Source organism: Alosa alosa, chromosome 16, assembly GCF_017589495.1.
Source record: "Alosa alosa isolate M-15738 ecotype Scorff River chromosome 16, AALO_Geno_1.1, whole genome shotgun sequence".
In the NCBI taxonomy this organism is placed as follows: domain Eukaryota; kingdom Metazoa; phylum Chordata; class Actinopteri; order Clupeiformes; family Clupeidae; genus Alosa; species Alosa alosa.
Genome location: NC_063204.1, coordinates 5,947,981 through 5,968,652, shown reverse-complemented (window position 1 = coordinate 5,968,652; position 20,672 = coordinate 5,947,981). Strand labels below are relative to the sequence as shown.

At 43.0% G+C, this 20,672-nt stretch overlaps 1 protein-coding gene across 1 annotated transcript; it reads right to left on the bottom strand.

Moving 5' to 3' along the window:
- Positions 1 to 4,353: 4,353 nt before the first annotated feature.
- On the bottom strand, positions 4,354 to 20,331 carry olfm3a (olfactomedin 3a). The gene is made up of 6 exons (XM_048265671.1): positions 19,912 to 20,331; positions 13,830 to 13,973; positions 9,032 to 9,187; positions 8,053 to 8,272; positions 6,412 to 6,518; positions 4,354 to 5,632 (listed from the first exon to the last, which is right to left on the bottom strand). The coding sequence occupies exons 1-6, from the start codon at positions 19,978 to 19,980 to the stop codon at positions 4,955 to 4,957; spliced, it is 1,374 nt and encodes a 457-aa protein (XP_048121628.1). The 5' UTR covers positions 19,981 to 20,331; the 3' UTR covers positions 4,354 to 4,954.
- Between the last annotated feature and the right edge of the window lie 341 nt (positions 20,332 to 20,672).

Below are 20,672 nucleotides of genomic sequence, written 5' to 3'. Positions count from 1 at the left end.
GACATTACCTACGATTACACTCCTGTAAGATAAATATCACAACTGGTGCTGCGCAGCGCCGATAGCTTATGACTTGGTGGACTGAACACTGTTTTTCCCGGTGTTTTTTTATGCATTCTAGCTAGTACTGTCAGTAACGCGAGAGAACTTCAGTTATTAGGAAAGTGCGGTGTAAGTTTAGGCTACATTAATTTGTGCGTAGTGCCAGTGTCATTCATTTATTTTACATGTCTTACAACATATATACATGCATTCACAGTCGAGTGAAATCAGATATAAGCATACAAAGACACTTAGAACTCACGTTAAGCCGATGGTAGCACACTGAATGCAAATGCGCGATTTGATGCAGGCAAAAGTATTGACTGTTACTAACGAAGGTTTTATAGCAATATTATAAATGTGGCGACAGAATAGCCTAGAACTTGGGTAAGCCTTGCGTTTAGTAGCCTAATTGCGGTGATAGCCAAAACTAATGTGAATCACGGACTATCCTACAACCAAAGAAAATAAAGGTGATTAGTAGGCCTACCTGCGTTAGCCAAATAAAGGACGGGACTGCACCCTTCACAAACCGTAAAATAAAGTGTATTAGTTTTACAGTTGACTACAGTTGACAGTTCACCATCAGTCCACACACTTTCCTTGCACTAGCCATTTCGTTGTAGCCTATTCTGTCTGTTTGTAAAGCGCAAGTTTTGGTCAATTTCTGTAAAGAAACAGTGCCACCTATAGGCCTGGGGTAAGAAGTAACGTGTTGAGTCGTGTTGAGATGGATCCGTTTGGACGCAAATATTCTTGATACGGTTCCAGGGAAGACGGAGGAAAAAAAGATTGGTCTGGTATGTGTGGACTAGGCCCAAGTGAGATAAGGATATAGAGTTTAAATGCCACTGGTGACACAGGGTGGGGAAAGCCTGACTACATTTAACATGGAGCATTTAATTACCTGTAATATTGCAACGATCAAAAATATCTTGGAGGTCCTTGCTGAGTAGCTCTCCTGCGGTGTGTTTACTCTGCACAGCCTACCCTGAAATGTATTGTATCACCATAAGAGGTGGGTTTTTTTTTCACACTCACTGAGATGTGCCTGTGTCAGTAAAAAAGACAAATAATAAAAAAAAACACAACAGAAAGGCGAGGAGAGGAAATCAGATATGCTCAGGGCCACAGGGGAGGTGTCACAGAGAATACCAATAACACAATAGCAGGAACCAGGAACCAGGCGCCAGGGCCAGGGACAGGGACACAAGATGATGCATAACAAGCCTTTGTGATTGAAATGGAAATCAGGGGATGATTTTCAAACTGCCTTTACAACAAGAAATGAATGGCAGACCTGCATGTAGAATTTCCCCCTGAATTACGACCGCGCCCCATGCTGGCCGCAGATCTGATCCAAATTGTGTGGAGACTGAAGAGCATGTCAGGCTGGCGAGGGTGGGAGCTGGAAATAATTGAGGGATTTTGTTGGACCAAAGGCCAGCCAGACATTTCATTTAGCTGTATTGATTTTAAACCCCAGTCTTTTTCTTTCATTTTCAGTGCATTCAACCAAAGAAATCAAAACAGTTTTGCATTTACATTGTTCCTTCTGAAATAAAAAAAAAAAACAGATAAAAGTTACAAACAAAATGTTCACAAATTATTTTCCATTTCTTTAAGAAGCTACATCAACTTTCGCTGACCTACAGGAGTATCGGGTGCACTCTGCAATAATTCATTGCTACATTTTGTCTCCATTCTACTCTTCCCTCTTTAAGTAAAAACTCTCTCTCTTTCTCTCTTTCTCTCGCTCTCTCTCTCTGTTTGCCTTTCTGCCTGTCTGACATTTAGAATATTACACAAGCTGTCACTGCCGCTCCTGTCTCAGTTCACAAAAACTCCTGAAGTTATTCTCCTCTGAATACTTACACTTGGTGCCTCTTACACCCCCACACAATCAGACCTTTAGCTCAGGTGGGCTGACAAATCAAAAAAAATTACCATTTCATTCGTAACTCAGAGAATCTGCTCTCTCTAAACTACACCTTTTGGTGGACCTTAAAATGCACAAGACAATAAAGTGTTTTATTACTTAAGGGTTTGAGGGGTTTGAGAACCAGAGCCTCACACTGATTAGGCCCCACAGAAGGACCCAGAATCCATTCTGTAGCATTTTTCTCATTTTCATTTTTTTATTTTTTTATTTTCAAACAGCAGCATGGTCCTGCAGATGCTCTATCACTGTTTTGCTGCAACCTGCTGCAGTAATGGCTTGTTGCTGTTCAGGAGGATGATGAAGCCTATGAAACTTGGCGCCAGCTTGCCTCCCTTGCAATCACAGCTGTGTGGAAAATAGCGGTTTTATTGGCTGGGGAGTGCAAGGGAGAAGTTGGGGGACCACCACACAACCACCCCTACCCCCCCCCCATAATCTTTCTGGAAAGGGAATTTTCAAAGCTGCAGAAATAAACTCAGTCAGTGTTCACATTCATTTATCTCGCCTTGGCATGTTGACGCAAATAAACATGTGGTCGTGAATATCAATAGCCGGAGAGGAGAGGGAAAGATACTCAGGTTGTGATTGCTCTTTGCTGACTGCCAAGCATATATTTCACCTCCTAGCTTGCTTGTAGGAATGTGAAATGAGTGAGGCTTCAGAGGAGCGGGCCTGCATTTGTTTGGCTTTCATCTCAGTCATGACAGATTATTTGGCAACGGCAAAGAGTATTGCCAGGGCAGTTGTCTTAATGGCCATTTTAGAACTCAAGCCAGGACCCATTTTATAGATCCCTTAAAGAGCTGGTTCACAGCTCACCATCATGATGCTGTTTTTTTTTCATTTGCTTTGAGTGCCTGGTAGACAGCAGGGCTTATCTTCCATAAAGCCTGTGGGAAAGCTGAAGCAGATCTTACTCTAGACTCTAAGCCCTAGTGATGCTGTGCTTGTTGCAAAATTGAAATTCCTCTTTAGCAGGAGAGCATGCTTATTAGGGTATAATGGTAAGCCTCCCTGCAATAACTTTCAGTGTAACAGATCTAGTGCCGATTTGGCACAGATCCGTTGGGCCAGATCCATGGCGTCATCTACTGTACTGAAGTCGAGGCTGTTATTTACTTGTCTCTCTCAAGACCTCTTTGTGAGAGCTCTCCAGTTTTTTTCTCTTTCAGATGACGAGTAGCTGCTCCATTCAAGCAGAACGCATTTCTGGCCTGAACATGCACTCTTTCTCAGAGAAAAAAAATAAATACAGCTGTATGCAACTGTGATAATGACTATAATATCGCCAGGGATCTTGCTCTTCTCTGGCTGAGGTGGGTTGTAAGGATGTTTAACTCAGAGTGCAAGGTTTCTCCATCTTACCCGTGCGCTGCATGCAAATAGATTAGTTATATACAGTGAATGTCTCAGTGCACTCGAAGTGAAGGCAGATAAAAACCTTTCTTTCAAACACTTTTTTTTCACTCTCATGGGGAACGATGGGGAAACACGACAGACAGGAGCAGAACGTAGCGTAGCTGCATATGGCGCGGTGGAAAGACATTGTAGGGGGCTTTATTCTTATCCTCACTGTCCATATTACATAGTCCTAGGTCCAATTTTCTTCTGCAGTTTGAGTAAGGTTTGAGAGAGGTTCAATGCAATGCACCTTCAGCCAGGACATTAGCTACTCATACATGATGCCAACTCAAACCACTTAAACATAATCTACTTCTATGACATGGACTTATATACTATATGTGAAGAACACTACTAATTAATACATTTAGTCAAAAATGTAGTTCTACTTGCTACTTAAAATTAATTGTAAACAAACAGTTCAGTAAAAAAGAGGTATAAGCCTGTGAGGTTGTTGTATGAGTGTATCTTTGAGTGGCAGTATGAGTTTATAGAGCCAATATGGAGGCCCAGAGGTGCCATAACCCCTGCAGGCTGTCTGCTTGCTCTGCTGGACTAATGAGTTCTGGAGGCCATTAAGATTCCCTCTGCGACTGACAGAAGAAAGGAGACTGACACCCCGGAGAAGAGAGGCAGGGAAAATTGCACCGAGCAGGTTGAGTCATTCCTGCTCCTCGGCCTTGATCTTGATTGAAAATGCCAAAGGACGAGGCTGAAAGTCATCTCGTGACCCCCCCCCAAGAAAAAAACAAGTGCTGAGACATTTGAGCACCACAGGCAGTCTCATCATCAGAAAATGGCTCCTTCATGTGATGTTCTCCAATCATACAGTATGGCTTCGGTCTATATACTATTTGTGGTGTAAAAGGGTTGAAATTGAATCTGACTGGCCCTTCTCTTTTCTTTCTACACTGAGGTTCATCTAAACACCAATGTGGAAAGGTAGCATGTTTTTGTATTTTTTTTTAAAAATATGAACTTTATTCTCACAGGAACACAATGGTTACTACAGTCTTCAGTTTCAGTGTCAGAGATACAGCACTATGCTTTTGAGTATGTATCAGTTTGAGTGAAAAGTGAAATTCCAGTACAAGATAGAATTGTATTCCTCGCAAATTGCATTTGCCACGACAATAAATAAAAGGATAAATTACATAAAATATTTTCACGAGAGAGAAAGCTTTTTGGAAATAAATTACTTGGCAAAATGTAGACATTCATGCATGGATGTCATCATGAAAGCCAGAGGCTCTCAGATGTGATTACGGCAAATAAGGCATAACTGTAATCAGCAGCAATGGATGTTTGTGAATTTCAAAAAAATATTCTGCTTTTCATTAGAATATATTCCATCATCTGCCCATATATCTGTCCATTCCATACACATGTGTCCCATCCCATAGAAAAAGGCAAATGTCTTCAGTTCTTCAAAATGTACAGACTGTGTAAATCACATTTGAGGTGATGAAAGCTCCCCAAGAAAACAGTAAACAAAAGGAAATTGTGAAAAAATGTACAAAATGCTTCATCACGAACTATGACCCATTATTGTCGTGTACGTCACTCCCTTTAAGAGTCATCCTCGGTCTTGATGACATGGAACAGTGTGACGTTGAACAGCACCTGGTGTCCATTGTTCCAGCCGTAGAGGGCTCGGTCACGAGGGTTGTAGTCCAGCATGGACATGTGATAGTACTGGTTGTGGAAGGGGATGTCCGTGTACTCGTACGTGGACGTCTTGGTGTTGTACGAGTAGTAGACCTTGGCTCCGGTCATGTGCGAGTTGGTGATGTAGAGCGTTCCACAGATCATGAAGGCCTCGCCGGCGTTCCGCTTGGAGTACTCCGTGTTCCACGTGCGGAGCACCTCCAGTGTCTCGGGCTCCAGCTGGGCGATGACGATGTTGCCGGCGTTCTGGTTGGTGGCGTACACCGCCCACATGCCCAGCTCGTCGGCCATCAGGTCGATGTCGGACGAGCCGCCCCACGTGTACGGGTAGACGTTGTGGAAACCAGCATGCTCCAGGGCTCGCTGGGCCAGCACCCGCCCGGTCTCGAAGCTGTATTTGACCACGATGTTGCTCTGCTCCTTGTTGTAGTACAGCGAGCCGTTGTACACCACGTGGTTGGTACCAGCCCACTTGTACGGCAGATAGTAGGTCCGCGATTCCAGCCCAGACACAAAGTCCGTCATGGACTTGTACTCACGGACGATCTTGCTGTTGGTGTAGCTGTCCATGTACCACACCTGGAGCAGAGACAAGAGCTATTATTGTGTGTGCAAGATACAAGCAGAAGTTTGGAATCGTCATTAAACTTGCAACTGTACAATAAAAACAGTCTTCATAAAATGTTCCCAGAGAGACAAACAAAGATATGGGGGTCGCTTCCAAGTCATGGCTCCCAACTTCCCCACAAGCAAGCGTTTTATGGGAACTGATATTGGCTCTTTGTCAGCAGTGCTTTCTATCTATGGTTGGCAGTGTTTTATAACTCTTCTGGTTGTAAATATATACACAAAACAAAAGGCTGTCATTACAGCACTTCTCAAGGTGAGACTGTGATTTCTGTTAGGCGTCCATGAGAGTACAAGAACTCTGAAGTCCACTCCACTCTCTTTTAGCAGCTAGCTCCCTGCTGTGTTTTGTTTCCAGGCAGATACAACACTGGAAATTGAGTTTTCAGTCCATTGTACCACTATATATCTATAATACAAATAGAAATCTTCATGGAACCATTTTCCTGACCACACAATTAGTCATGCTTGTTGAAATTGTGGTGAATATCCTTTGTAAGGACCACTGTACATATTAAAGGACATGTTCAGAGCTGTTCCAATTTGAGCGAAGCTGGCTTGAGACTGGCTTTTACCTTGGCACCCCTACAGCAGTTATGATTGGATGCTTCAAATACAAATGCTTGTGTATGTAATCCATCCCTCTGTCTCTCTCCCTCGTGTGTGCACAGAGACCTCCCTGAGATAACAACAAAAGGGGCATGATGAATAGTTGTGCCCACGCAACTTACTCTGTTGTTCTTGCTGGATGCCAGCGGGTCAGTCATCCATGCACCGAATCTCGTTCCAGACGTTTTTATCGTCGTGGGCCCAGTGATTTTCATTAATTTCCCACATGCTGTTAATAACAAAAGAACAATACAAGACAAAAGTCACCCTCTACGTTGCTTTATTGCTTTGGCTTCTTTTTCAAATACAATTTCATGCCTATGTTGGCACAGAGAAACATACAGTACCATGCATGATCAAAGTCTGCTCCAAGTAGAACGTATACTACAACATGCATATCCAAACTAGCATAAATTAGCACCAACTGTGTGGCATACAGATGTTTCTCATTATTTAAAAAGAAACCATTATGAAACTATGGTTTCATAAATTACAAAAAGGCTAAACTAATACAGAGGTACAAATACAGAGAGTAATATTGTGTGAAAATTCACTGACTGATTGTATATGTGGTGATTACATCGGCTGCATGCTCTAGTGATATAATTATTTAATGTGCCTTCCATGAAAATAGCTTACTGCAATCACCCACTTATTAAAGCAACTGCCCCAGGATTAATCTGTAATAACAACTACGACGCAGTCTGATTCTAGCATAAAGTGGTGTCTTTTTATCGTCTTTTCATTTTGTAGCATCTACGTCCATGGTGGGTGGAGGCAATGAGCCGTTGAGGGCAAAATCTATAATTTCCATGTGACGGATGCACAAATGCTGTGGCTGTTATTGGTGATTAATGCTTGTGTGAGTGTCATGCGAGATGCGTCGCTACACTTTCATGGCTTACAGCGGCGATGCGCCGCGCCTTTGAGGAGCCTGTTGTAACAAGTTTAGCGCAGAAGCACATCACCCTTGGCTGAAACTGTGTGTGAGCATTTGAGTTTGAAGTAGAGGCAACGGTGCAGTGAGTGAGAGGCAGCTACTTGAGTCAATATTATTATTTTTTTTTTTTGCGTAGCAATACTCCAGAATTCAATAACTTGTTCCCTTTGTGAAATGAGGAAAGAAACCAATTAATTCTGGTAGGCTACCAAGTGCTTGTCTGGAAATCAAAGACTGTGAGGATGAAGTCACCAACGTCTTCACCACCTCTCACTGTAGCCTACTAGAGAGTGTCATGCTCCCATAACATTCAACAGCAAAGCCATTCAACACTGTTACTGCTCTGAAAATCAGTTTTTAGTTACAGTATGAGTGGAGCTTTAGCTGAGTAAACTTGCTTTCCAAAACCTGAATTCTAAAATGGCCTCTTGACGAACTCAGACAACATTTTTATTAAACATGTTTTGGACGCACATGAGACAAAGCACAATTCATTCACTAGGGGTGAAGATGATACAGCATATTATTTTTATCCATATCATTTTTATCAAGGGCTCAACGTCCTTATGTCCTTATCTGACCTGACATGGCAGACAAATGGTAAAAAATGGTCATCATTGGGGGGTTACAGCACCCGTACCATATCCACGGCCACGAGCCCTCGGGGACCCAGGTTGGAGTCCAGCCCGGCTCATTTCCCCATCCCACGCCATCTCCCTCCCACTTGCTTCCTGTCACTCTCTCAACTGTACTGTCAGATTAAAGGCATTAAAGTTAATAAAAAAAAAAAAAAAAAAAAAGAATGGTCATCATTGTCCCTTACTCAGTTTATTCATGCAGTTCCTCAGGCGACTGTCCAGGCTGATCACGCGGCTATAGAGCTCCTCGTAGTCGTACGCACCAATCTCCTCTTGGATGCTGGTCAGCACGGCTGAGAGGTTGCGGATCTCCTCCTTGAACTGCAAGATGAGCTTGGCGTCCGTCTTGTACTGCTCCAGAACAGGGATCAGCGGCTGCAGCTCGTCCATCTTGTCCTGCAGTTCCTATGGAAAGGCACAGACACACACACACACACACACACACACACACACACACACACACACACACCACACACACACACACACACACAAACCAACACAGAGGATTAAAAAAATGCGCAGGTAGGGATGCTAACAGGCACACACACACACACACACACACACACACACACACACACACACACACACACACACACACACACACTGCGAAAAACTCTGCGAAAACTTGGCCTAGCCTTGTGACTGTGTGGGCGGGACAGCTAAAAGATATAGTCTGGAATTAAACTAATAAGACAATCGATCCTTGAGAGATGATTAATGACAGTGCTCTCTGTCAGAGCCCATTCCAGACATCGGTTTCCTGTATCTTACTTATGGGCAATAATTCACTTATATGTCACTGTGCAGGTCTGTTCAAAATCACATCAATTCATCCTTCATACACATAAAATTGAGTACCCTTCAAAATCTCCTCATTTTATGTACATTTGCATTATAATGTATTCATTTAATAGACTGAATGGGTATTTCGACCAGCATGATGAGAACATCACATCACTCTGAAAACCTATTCACCTCACATTTACTGTTGAATATTTCCCCACTGAATTGCCTACATATTTGGATTACCGTATGGTATTTTTTGATCATGTGACATGTGACAAACAACAAAAAAACTAGCCTGTTGTATATCTTCTGCACAGCAATTAATTAATCAGACTCAGCCAAGTTCATCCATATGATATGAACAAGTAAGCGTATTACCTTGAAATTCCTGGCCATGATGGCTTTCCTGTCATCCTCGATCTGTCTGAACTTTGTCCTCAGGCTCTTCATCTGACTCTCCATCTTCATCACATACTGGAAGTCCCTCTGGGTACGCAGGTTCAGCACCTCGATGGACTGAGACATATTCTGAACCTGTTGGCTCACAGACATTAGGCCATGCATGACCATACAGTCTCCAACATCATAAATGCACCACTTAGGATATATGGAGACCTCACTTGACCTAATGGATCAGAGAAAGGATCAAAACGTAGCCCTATAGTAAATATTTTGTCTGTGAATGGCTTGGAAGTTTATTCTTCAAACTGCCATTTATCAAAGTAGAAACTGTTGGCCTTCAACATTGTTTATTTGGTGTGACACTAAGTAAATGTTATCAAGAAAAGCTAAACCACAGGCAATCACTGTGTTGGATTAGTATACACTGTAGCAGATTTGTTTTGAAGCACAGCACAGCATACTTTTATGTTATTTTACACATTTTATGCACCATGCTTTTATAAGTTAAATGAAAACTGATAAAGGCAATTAGCCTCTTGAATTACATTAAGAAGAAAGATTTTATCTGAAAAGATGGTAAGCCTTTAAAAGACATGCAGGCAAGAAAGAGCCTGCCCTGCCCAGCTGCTGTGTGGCTCACTAAGAGACTTACTATTTGGACATTACTGGACTCAGATAAGATCTTTTCACAAACAGTGATTGTAAGGCCACATTCCCTTCTTTTACCCCTTTTCTCCTACATCCTTGTATTTGTGTACACACTCGATTATGTTACACACACACACACACACACACACACACACACACACACACACACACACACACACACACACACACACACACACACACAACCCCAGATGAAAAATATACCTATTTGTATTCACAGTTTTCAGACAATGTTTCAACTCCATAGTGCATAGCCTTTCATAAACATGAAGAAAGAACTACTTGTATCTCTCACTCTCACTTATGCCCTAAGAAACTATTTTCTGCAACTATACAAAACAAAAATAAATCTTCCATTTTGGACAAATAATGAACTTAAATGCTTTTCAATTATACATGCACATAGCAAGCTTACTTGTCTTACATTTTTAGCATAGATTCATTTATTGTGTGTGGCCATAGTCAGGCAGAACACATAGTCCAAATGCACTGACTATTTTCCTCCCCAACACTAATGCAACACTAATTGACTGATGCCTGCACAGGTATCATATCTTATCAAACACAACTAAGCAAGCTACCATTCTAAGTAAGCTACCATTCAATTCACTGGAAAGTAACCACAGAACTGCAGGTAAGAAGTCATTAATACATTTATCCTGACCAAAGGAATAAATATGGCATCTTAAATATATTCCAAATACATTCCTGACATCTAATCAATATTCTGCCCCCCAAGACAAGTGCATTCAGCATTTTTTGACAATCTATTTTTTTAGAAAATGATGTCATCTACAAAAATGATGGTGGTGGAATCTAATGTATTACACTGATGTGTCAATGCCAAATTAAAGACTTTGGTCTTATTTAACCATCAATTACTCCATAAATGGTCACACCAAGCTACAGTAATATGCAACATCATCTCTAGAGCAATATTGTGAGAGAAATAATGTTTTATAAATGCAAATTTAACATTGGCATATTCTAATACATCCAGTTCAGACTGAACATTGAGTCCTTATGGCCTTTACTGCCTCTGCTCAGCATCGTATCCTGAAGCCGATCATCTCCAAACTCATTGTTAGCCCCTGGGGGAGAGAGACAGCTGAGTGGATTTCAAATTCAGTCCCAGCCTTTAGTCATCCCACAGCCGCAGTTGAACATATGACCATAAACTATGTCTTTGTGTAAACTATGTATCGTCTTTAATGTGGTCTTTAGTGTTTCCCATTTAACAGTTGTTTAACAGCAACAATGTTGTAACCCAGGGCCTAACATAAGGGTTAAACATTGCAACCTTTTGTGCCTTTCTACTGTTCACCACTCAGACAGAGCTGTTGTGCCCATTGAAGCTAGGGGGCCAAGTACCGACTCAGATTTTTAATATCTCGATTTAAATTGCTATTTTAATTACACTGTTTTATTGCTGTTTTCTCTGTAATGTGTTGTTGTGGTCATTTTACTTAGCCTGGGTTTTCCCATGCTGCCTTGCACGCGCGATTTAATTCTTGCTGCTAGGCAGCCTGGATACCATGAAGCAAATTTTCACCTCAGTTAGGGGACCAATCACAGAACGGAGGGAGGGCAGTAAGAGAATGACGACACACCGAAGCCATTATGAGACGTACAGACGCATTTGATAGACATTCGTAGCCCCCAATAAACGGCTCTGGGCATTCGTAAACCACGTTTCAAACACTGTACGAGAAAATGAATGCCTAGTTCCCAGACCCCGTCTCATTTGAGATGAGGGTATGAGGTTAGCCAGGCTACATTTTACTCTGATTCAAACATAATCATTGTAATTATGTTTTAAGTATTTATCATATCTCATAAAGGCATTCTTGGTCAGGTCAGGATGCAGCAAATTAATCTCTGCATTTAAAATAAAATAAAAAAAACATTAAAAGCTCCAGCCCTGTTCTCAGTGAGAAATTGATGCAGGTAGCATCTCTTTGTTAATATAATCCTATACTTGGCTATTATTAGATATATTGAACTGTTCTTGGGTGAAGCATTTGAATATTTTTAAGAAAAGTGGCAGCTATGTAAAAGCTAATGTTGGAGAAAGTAAATAATTGAGTGCCATAAATAACTGGTATCGTTAAAATCTATAAACAATTGTACACTAGGCTATTTATTACCCTAATGTAAAGACAGATGACTGAGCCACTGTAGCTGATTTAAGGAAACTTCAAGATATTCCCACATTTAAGATAATTGCATGAATATTAGTATTTAGATCCAGACCCCCACCTTGAACAACACTCTAGCACTCAGACATTGTTTTAATTCCAGAAGGTTCAAAAGACAGAGAAAAAGTACTCTGGAAACCCCTCTGACAACAGATTTATAAAAGATGAAAACATTCCTGTGTACAAACACAAAATACAAACAACACACCTCTACATCTCTGCTGGCCGCTATGACATATCATCCAGTGTTTCCCATACATTGACTTATTTGTGGCGGCCCACCACAATATCAACATTGACCACCACACAATGATTTTCCTGGTTGTACTAAGTTGTGCTTAAATCTGGTTAATCATAACCACACTGCAGTAATTTGTTAAAAACTGTTGCATTCAGGTTAATTCTGCAAACCTACCACCACAAATAGAATTCAATTCTGTGGGAAACACTGTCATCAGATAAACTGAACCAAACGACCTGCAGCAACTGCCCAAAACCGTGCCCAGGAAGCAAATGCAATCCCCCCCAACGTCTCCCCCACCGCCCCCTACTCACACCCTTTCAAACACTGCCCGCACACAATCAACCCCCAGCTTATAGCTCATAGCTAACTCGGTCAGCAACCTCCAATCCCCCCACCCCGCCTCACATTGTGTGCCTCTCCGTGCTTTAGTGATTCTGAATGTGCATCGAGGGTGATTCCTAACGCTGACAGGAACGCATGCCCCTGCTTCTTATACCCTAACCCCTCCGGCACCATGTCTTTTTTGTCAAAGAAGCCGCTGTATTTATCTGTACTGGGGGACAATGAGTGGTGGAGGATCGTATTAATCATACATGAAAGACACTCCGAGCTCGACTGGGCCTCCCTGTGACTTGCGTCTGCATATAAATATTGCTGGTGACTCTTTTCTTCCCCACCCTCACTCCTGGAGGAAGACGGCTCAGGTCGTTAATCATGAATACAGGTATTAATGACTTCCGCTCCAAATCAGCCCCATGCTGGAGAGCAGGATAAAACCAATCACTAGACTCACTGGGACACCAGGATGCGGTGTGTCTTTTAGCAGAGGTAGAGAATGACAAAGACACAGAGAGAGAGAGAGAGAGAGAGAGAGAGAGAGAGAGAGAGAGAGAGAGAGAGAGGGAGAGAGAGAGAGAGAGAGTCCTGAGCCAGTGGGGGAGGGAGGATGAGCTGATGTGTGTGTGTGTGTGTGTGTGTGTGTGTGTTTGTATGTGTGTGTGTGTGTGTGTGTTTGTGTGTGTGTGTGTATGTGTGTGTGTGTGTGTATGGGTATATGTGCCCTATTTGAGACAGCAACTTGAGAGAGTTTGCTCATATTTGAAGCAAACTCTCCAGTGTGTGTGTGTGTGTGTGTGTATGTGTGTGTATGTGTGTGTAGGTGTGGCTGTGTACGTGTGTAAACTATGGAAAGCAGGCAGTATGTGAATCATCACAGGAGCCTCAGTAAAGTTGAAGAATTTTAACATTCGTGTGTATGCATTGTATGTGTGTATATGTGTGTTTAGGTGTGTGTGTGTGTATGTGTGTGTGTGTTTGTGTGTGTGTGTGTGTGTGTGTGTGTGTGTGTGTGTGTTTAAATCTGTGTATGTGTGTGCGTGTGTGTGTGTGTGTGTGTGTGTGTGTGTGTGTGTGTGTGTGTGTGTGTGTGTGTAGAGACAGAGAGAGAGAGAGAGAGAGAGAGAGAGAGAGAGCAGGGGTGGCTTTGATAAAAAGGACTGCTGAGGGCCAGCTTGTTTGAGTGCGCTGTCTGGCCACACTGAAATCCCTCAGGCAAAAAAATGCATTAAAGTCCACTTGCTTGTATGTGTGTGTGTGTGTGTGTGTGTGTGTGTGTGTGTGTGTGTGTGTGTGTGTGTGCATGCCTCTGTATGTGTGTGTGTGACACCTTTTCCAGGAGCTGGCGTAGCTGTCTGCTCTTGGCGTCGCGGGAGCAAAGGCTCTGTTCTGGTGCCACCACAGTGCAGATGCAGCGTCCGTCTGCGTCCTGAGCCGAACTGTACACCTGCCAGCCCTCCTTCGGCCCGATAGTCTGGACACCAACACACGAGAGAGAGAAAGCCACGCACACACACACATAAGGGTCGAACAATATACGCACCACATTACTGCCATATGTTCACAGTCTTACAACACTGTATAGTCAAATGAAGACAAAACACCTGCCATCTTTGTTAGACTAATCAAATGGTCATTATTAAGGCTGTAGCTGTAATGAAAAGACCAATATCATAGCAGCGGCAGCCTTCACTGAGGCAAGGCATGCAGGCGGGCAGGCAGGACGGCAGTGGCAGGTATCTGAGCCATCAGTCGCCCCACTGGTGGCCTCCTTTGAGAGGCCGGGAGTGGACAGTATGTTGTCGGATGATTAATAGCTCCCACTGGTGGCGCGTCGCCGAGTCGCCACACGCTTGGCCTCGCTGTCCAGCTACTTCATGTAAACGTTGAGGGGATGGAGGGGAGGGGAGAAAATCTCAACCTCTTCAGAGAGAGAGAGAGTGAGAGAGAGAGAGAGAGAGAGAGAGGGATGGATTTTCTTTCTGTGCCAAGGCAGCATGTGTACCATGCAGCCCCATTACTTTTCATCCTGTCTTCCTCCCAGACTCTCTGTATCTGTCACTTCTGATTGGATTTTATCACTCTGATGCGTCATTTGTGAGGTCCTCTTTTTTTGGCGAGTGAACATGCTAAAAAGGGTACTCACTAGAGTGTATCGCCCTTTCAGAAAAACACTTTGCAGAGCAACACACATGTGTGCATACATATTCATTCTGTGTACATTGCCGTGCTTGTTCAGAATGTTTGATGACTGTGTGTGCCTGTATGATTGCATTTCTCTCTTTTCTGTGTGTGTGTGTGTGTGTGTGTGTGTGTGTGTGTTTGCAAGTGTATGTGTGTCCCTAAAGGCCAACAGAAATGATATGACCGGAGAGATAATGGCCTTTCTATCTGAGCCCAGTTTGTACAATATATATTGACCTGTCTGTAGAGGGGGGATCTACTACAGCTACCTCTTAAAGCCACAAACACACACAGACAAACTGAGCATTCACAGAACTATAGATTACACAAACTCCCTTTTCCTACCTTAGTATGTACAGCTATACTATACAATACATACAGTACATACAGGCATCAAAGACACTAGTCTAAAGTCCTCTGCATGTTCAGTTCTACTGCAATTCAGCATCATAGAATTCCCCATAATCCTATATCACTTTCGCTCAGACTTCTTTGCCTTTGTGCACAAATCTAAATGAGATGAAATTAAAACCGAAAAGGTCTGTTTACTGGAATCACAATTTCCTTTTGTTGTTTTTGTGAAACGCTGTTGTCTAATTTTGTACCCCTGACTTGGTTCGGCATGAGGCTCCATTGATCAAGCCATCACAGGCAAAACAAAGCCGGGAATGAGACCGCGTTAAGACGGCCGCTGGAGACAGTCGGAGTGGAATGCACAGTGGTCCTGGTGTAATTGATGATCAGCTGCGTTAAATGAATAAACATTTTGTGCCCTAACTGCAGGACGAGATTAACTCGCTTCTGCAGGCTGACCATTACGGGATTGAGACAGACGATACTGGCAGCTGCTGTTTGTGAGTGATGAATGGAGACTCTGAGGCATAGCAAGGATGAAGCACAAATAAGACAATAAAGGAATAAAGGTAGAATGGGAAGCATTGGAAGAAGAGGAAGAGCAGGGAGAGAGAGAGAGAGGAAAGGGAGAAAATGGGCACCATTCCTCAAGAAAAGCTTTGCTTTCACAAACATTGCATTATTGCAGGTACCATGTTGTTCTTTTAGGTGATATAAATCCTCAAGTACTGAACAAGTAGCTCCACCAATAGAGGAGGAGGCCAATGTGGGATCGAGGCCAATATGGGAACAAATATCTCCCATTACTGAGGACAGTGACGTGCATGTACCACACACTACACACCAGCACTGCTACAAGGCAGAAGTGATCAATTTAAAGACCTTGACTAAGTTGCGAATTTGAAAGTAAGCGCAAATTGAATTTCAGCTGTGATTACGGTCAGTTTACCTTGATTCAATTTTACTCCATAAAATGTGGGTGTTGGCTGAATGTGCTCTGACTGTCTTTATTAATTGAGGGAAGGGAACGAAAAGAGGGGGATGGAATGGGGGAGATGGAGAACAAGAGAGAGAAAGAGGAGGATGGAATGGGGGAGATGGAGAACAAGAGAGATAAAGAGGAGGGATGGAATGGGGGAGATGGAGAACAAGAGAGATAAAGAGGGGGATGGAATGGGGGAGATGGAGAACAAGAGAGAGAAAAGAGGGGGATGGAATGGGGGAGATGGATAACAAGAGAGATAAAGAGGAGGATGAGAGACAAGGTAGATTGAGTCAGAGCACATCCGAGAGGCTGGCTGTCACGGACATGGGGAGACAGATATGGAGGGAGAGAAATGATGATGAGAGAGAGAGAGAGAGAAAGAGAGAGAGAGTGAACAGACTTCTTTAAAATGATAGGAAATGAGAATGAATGCCTGATTAGGTAGGTTATTAGCTCTGATTAGGTATGAGACAAAGCACTGAAAAGCTGATTAGAAATATTTTTGGTGGCTGAAACAGAAATAGGAACTGTCACGTTGAAATTATGCGTGTGAGCACAAGACCTGACATGTTGAATTTGAGAAAATCCTAATGCTGATTTGCTATTATCATATCCTTATGGAAGGTCATAGTGAATGAGTAAGTATGTAAGGGTTTTGTTGTGTTAGTTATGTGTGTAGCTACAGGACACTCTTATGAGTGCACTTCCACACTCTTTGAAGTTGAAGCAAACTCCTTTTAAGCAAGTCCCTCCACTCAGCGGCCATATTGCAACGCACTTTGGGCACATATCGGGCATCTATTTCGGCCAGAACTGCACATGCGCAAGGCTTTCACCAACCTCGCTCCAACCGAGCGATACCAACCAAAGCGATATCACAACACATGATTGGTATGATGTTCACAAGACACCACGATTGGCAAGATGTATCTCGACTTCTGGCCGCGGGAGAGGCGTGTAGACAACTGCACATATTGATGTTGCACACCAACCCCACACAGTTCCATGTCTCCTCATTAGAAAGTCTCTGGTTAAAAGGATCCCAAAAGGATACATTCTCAATGGAAATGTATTGCGTAACACTAAAGAAGTCACAGTGTAGAGAAGTCAGGGAGATGCTTACAAGCAGTGGATGGTACTGAACAGAGGGGGTGAAGAGTTGTTTTGGTTAGATTAATGAGACAGGTGTCTCCAGGTGAGAAGTGACAGTTGGTGACGCGAGGTTGTGGTGGAAAAGGTGTTAATTTCTGTCTGAGGCAATGGAGGACAATCACAGCAGATGACCATCGATGACCTCCTCTGGCTGAACCAAACAGCCTATTAATTCACATGTCTGTCTGACTCAGATTTGATGTGTACTTGCTTCACAGCAGAGCAAAATCGCCGTTTGTTATTCGCTCTTGCTCATCAGTGACAAAAACATCATGTTGGATTGGCTGGTCAGGGGTCAGCCTGACACTGCGTTTATGCAAGGCTTTCAGTTACCCACGGCAACGTAATTGTTTACCCCTGCCACATTGCTACACCCATCATCAGTGTAGTGAGCAGTAGCTACATTTGTATGGTGATCACTCTCTTCCACTCCAGGTAAAGGCTGACTCAGAGAGAGGGGGGGAGGGAGAGAGAGAGAGAGAGAGAGAGAGAGAGAGAGAATGAGAGCGGGAGAGAAAGAGAAAGGGAGAGAGAGAGAAAGAGAGAGAGAGAGAGAGAGAGAGAGAGCAGGGGTAGACTAGTGGCTTTTTTGCCATACAATACTCGACCCTCCTGCCATAGATTGTGGGCCAGCTGAAAAAGTCACCCGTCATCTATATGTTTTATATGTGTTCCAAGGATGAGCTTGGCTTTTTGACTGTTGATTTGTGGTTTCTGGACTTATAACTGGAGGGTTGCCGGTTCGAGCCCCGACCAGTGGGCTGTGGCTGAAGTGCCCTTGAGCAAGGCACCTAACCCCTCACTGCTCCCCCTCGCCCGCCATTGAAGCAGGCAGCTCACTGCCGGGATTAGTGTGTGCTTCACCTCACTGTGTGTTCACTGTGTGCTGTTTGTGTTTCACTAATTCACCGATTGGGTTAAATGCAGAGACCAAATTTCCCTCACGGGATCAAAAAAGTATATATACTTATACTTATACTTTGATTTGCCCTTTACAAGCAGAGCTGTGCTACTGTATGTTAATACTTGGGAGCAGAGAAAAAGACTGGTCATGGTTATGCTTGTAAATCCCCTTTGAGCTGGATTGACAGACGGAGAGAAAGAGAGAGAGAGAGGGGGCTGCGGGGGAAACACTGGATGAGGAGGGAGGAGCAGGAGGAAGACCAAAAACTGATATGCACAGGGCTCGGACCTCGGACATGTAGAGAGGCTGCAATACAGACATTAAATGTGTGTGTGTGTGTGTGTGTGTGTGTTTGTGTGTGTGTGTGTGTGTGTGTGTGTGTGTGTGTGTGTGTGTGTGTGTGTGTGTGTCTGTCTGTTTGAGCAGGGGGGATGTTTAAGGGAGATTTGATTCCTTGATGTGGTGTTTGTCTAGGCTTATGGTGTAAGACACATCTCTTCACAATGATTTAACCCTGTTGTGAAGGTTATTGTAATATGCCTGTTCTCTTTGCACATGGATCAACTAGATCCTAATTCTGTCAGAAACAAGGCATGATGGATCCAATCAAGGATCACTTTTGAGCAACAACAACTGGACATAATTAAATGGAATCAAATGCTTTGGTGATCCCACTTATTTCTGTAATTCAAATATGATTATGTTGGTTAAAGGGCAATCAGCTATTGTTCGATGGGAATTATTTTTCAGCAACATCACATGTCATTACTTGAAAAAAGCGCTGGTGTTATCTGACGCACTCGCGTGCATATGCCTGTAAGTGCTAGTTCAACTCAACATGTATGTTCTCTTCCCACAGATTCTGGTGCCGTCCCCGAATATGCCCGAGCAGATAGCGTTCACAAAACTAAACTTCCCCTCATTTAATCCGTTTTACTATCAGAGCAACTAAACCTATAACTACCACCTTGAGCAAGTCCATTTCATGCCTTTATCCTTAGCTATTCCTAATGGACAGACAAGCACATCTGTGTCGATAAACTGACTTCTGCCTAATCTTCTCCAGTCTCCAAACTGGTTAAACGATTTCATAGCAAGCCACAATACGCTATCTAAAAGGATGCTCAATTTGTAAAGAGGTATGGTACCATTCACAGACTTTTTCATTACCTCGAAAAAGCATTTCAGCACCACCGTTGTAGGGGACAGCTCTACCGCGCATAGATCGCTCTTCTCTGTGCACACACAACATAACTTAACTGCAACAAGGACACGTTACGTTATGCGTGCCACTTGTTAGCTAATGACACCATAAAGTCAAGATACTGCCAAGCTTTCGATGATTTTGTGATTATCGTGGGGTTTAAGCTACTCGTCTTCAGTACACTTATCTGCAGACTAAGAATTACTGGACATCCCGTTTTAGGTAATAGAAGTGATAGGCTACTGCATTTGATTGTACCAAATCACACCGTATTTCACAGAACGACATCCATGAAGCATTCAGATTCACAATGTATTATTTTTCAAACGTGGCTTCATAATTAGTTTGCCTCATACAAATTGATGCTATGGGGTCCTGCTGTTTCTGAGCAAAATGCGTGGAGTCATAAAACCAAAACCAATCTGATGCCCAACCAACAAAACGCCACACGCATCAATTGATTTCCGATATTGTACAGAACAGTTTCGTGGTACAGCAACATAATCAAGCACATAGAGACGCTAATCTCCTAAAGTCAAGCTTGGGTCAAAACAGGAAACGAGTTTTTCAACTTAGTTTAGAAACATACATAATGTCGCATTAAGACATCAAGCGTGTAGCCTACTCACCATAGAGGGATATAATCCGAAGATGATCAGGAAGAGAAGAGGGTTTAGAACAGTGAATAAAGCCTGCATTCTTTCAACAGGCAGTCACACCTTTTCTTCACGTATTCGCACCCGATCCCTCACTGCGGGACAAAAAGCGTTGCTACTTGAAAATTTCTTCCGAAAAATGCGCGCCGGCGGATAAGGACGGATAGATCCACATTCATTACCCCGTTCCGATGGCTTCTGCGTGAAGCCAATACAGAGCACAGCGTCCGCTACCTCAGAGGCGAACAGGAAAAAAAGTTTCAGCCAAGCGTTAGAATGATCAGTAGATCTGCATCTGTGCTGTGCAGAAACTCGCACGTCGGAAATGACATCATTATGTTTATACTTCACTGTGGTCTTGTCAAGGTAAAGGGTGGTCGTTTTGACCAATACCAGAAGTCACCACCCACAAGTTATTGCACTGCATTGCATTTGCAGGTAGCAGAGTTATTATAGTTTCTGTGTACTTCCATGGTTACGTAAATGGTAGATATAATGTAGGCCTAGTCCAATTAAGTACTGCCTCATTATCCCTCATTAACCGTTAGTTAATATTTAAATGGATGTAGCCTACAGGGAAAGTCATTGATAGCATTGGCATGATAGCCCTTAGGCTCTATGTTTGTCAAAACTAAGTGAGATAGTTGCTTGTAGTCCTTAATTAGGTTATTGCCTAGTCTTTTTGGCTTCGGTGGAGGAAGTGCTGATGCCATGCAGGGAATCTGTTGGTGTTT

Coding starts and splice junctions, on each gene's coding strand:
- olfm3a (XM_048265671.1), bottom strand. CDS start 19,980: ATGCAGGCTTTATTCACTGTTCTAAACCCTCTTCTCTTCCTGATCATC. Junction 13,974..19,911: donor TCGGATTATATCCCTCTATG/GTGAGTAGGCTA, acceptor GTTGGTGTCCAG/ACTATCGGGCCGAAGGAGGG. Junction 8,273..9,031: donor TCATGGCCAGGAATTTCAAG/GTAATACGCTTA, acceptor GCCTTTCCATAG/GAACTGCAGGACAAGATGGA.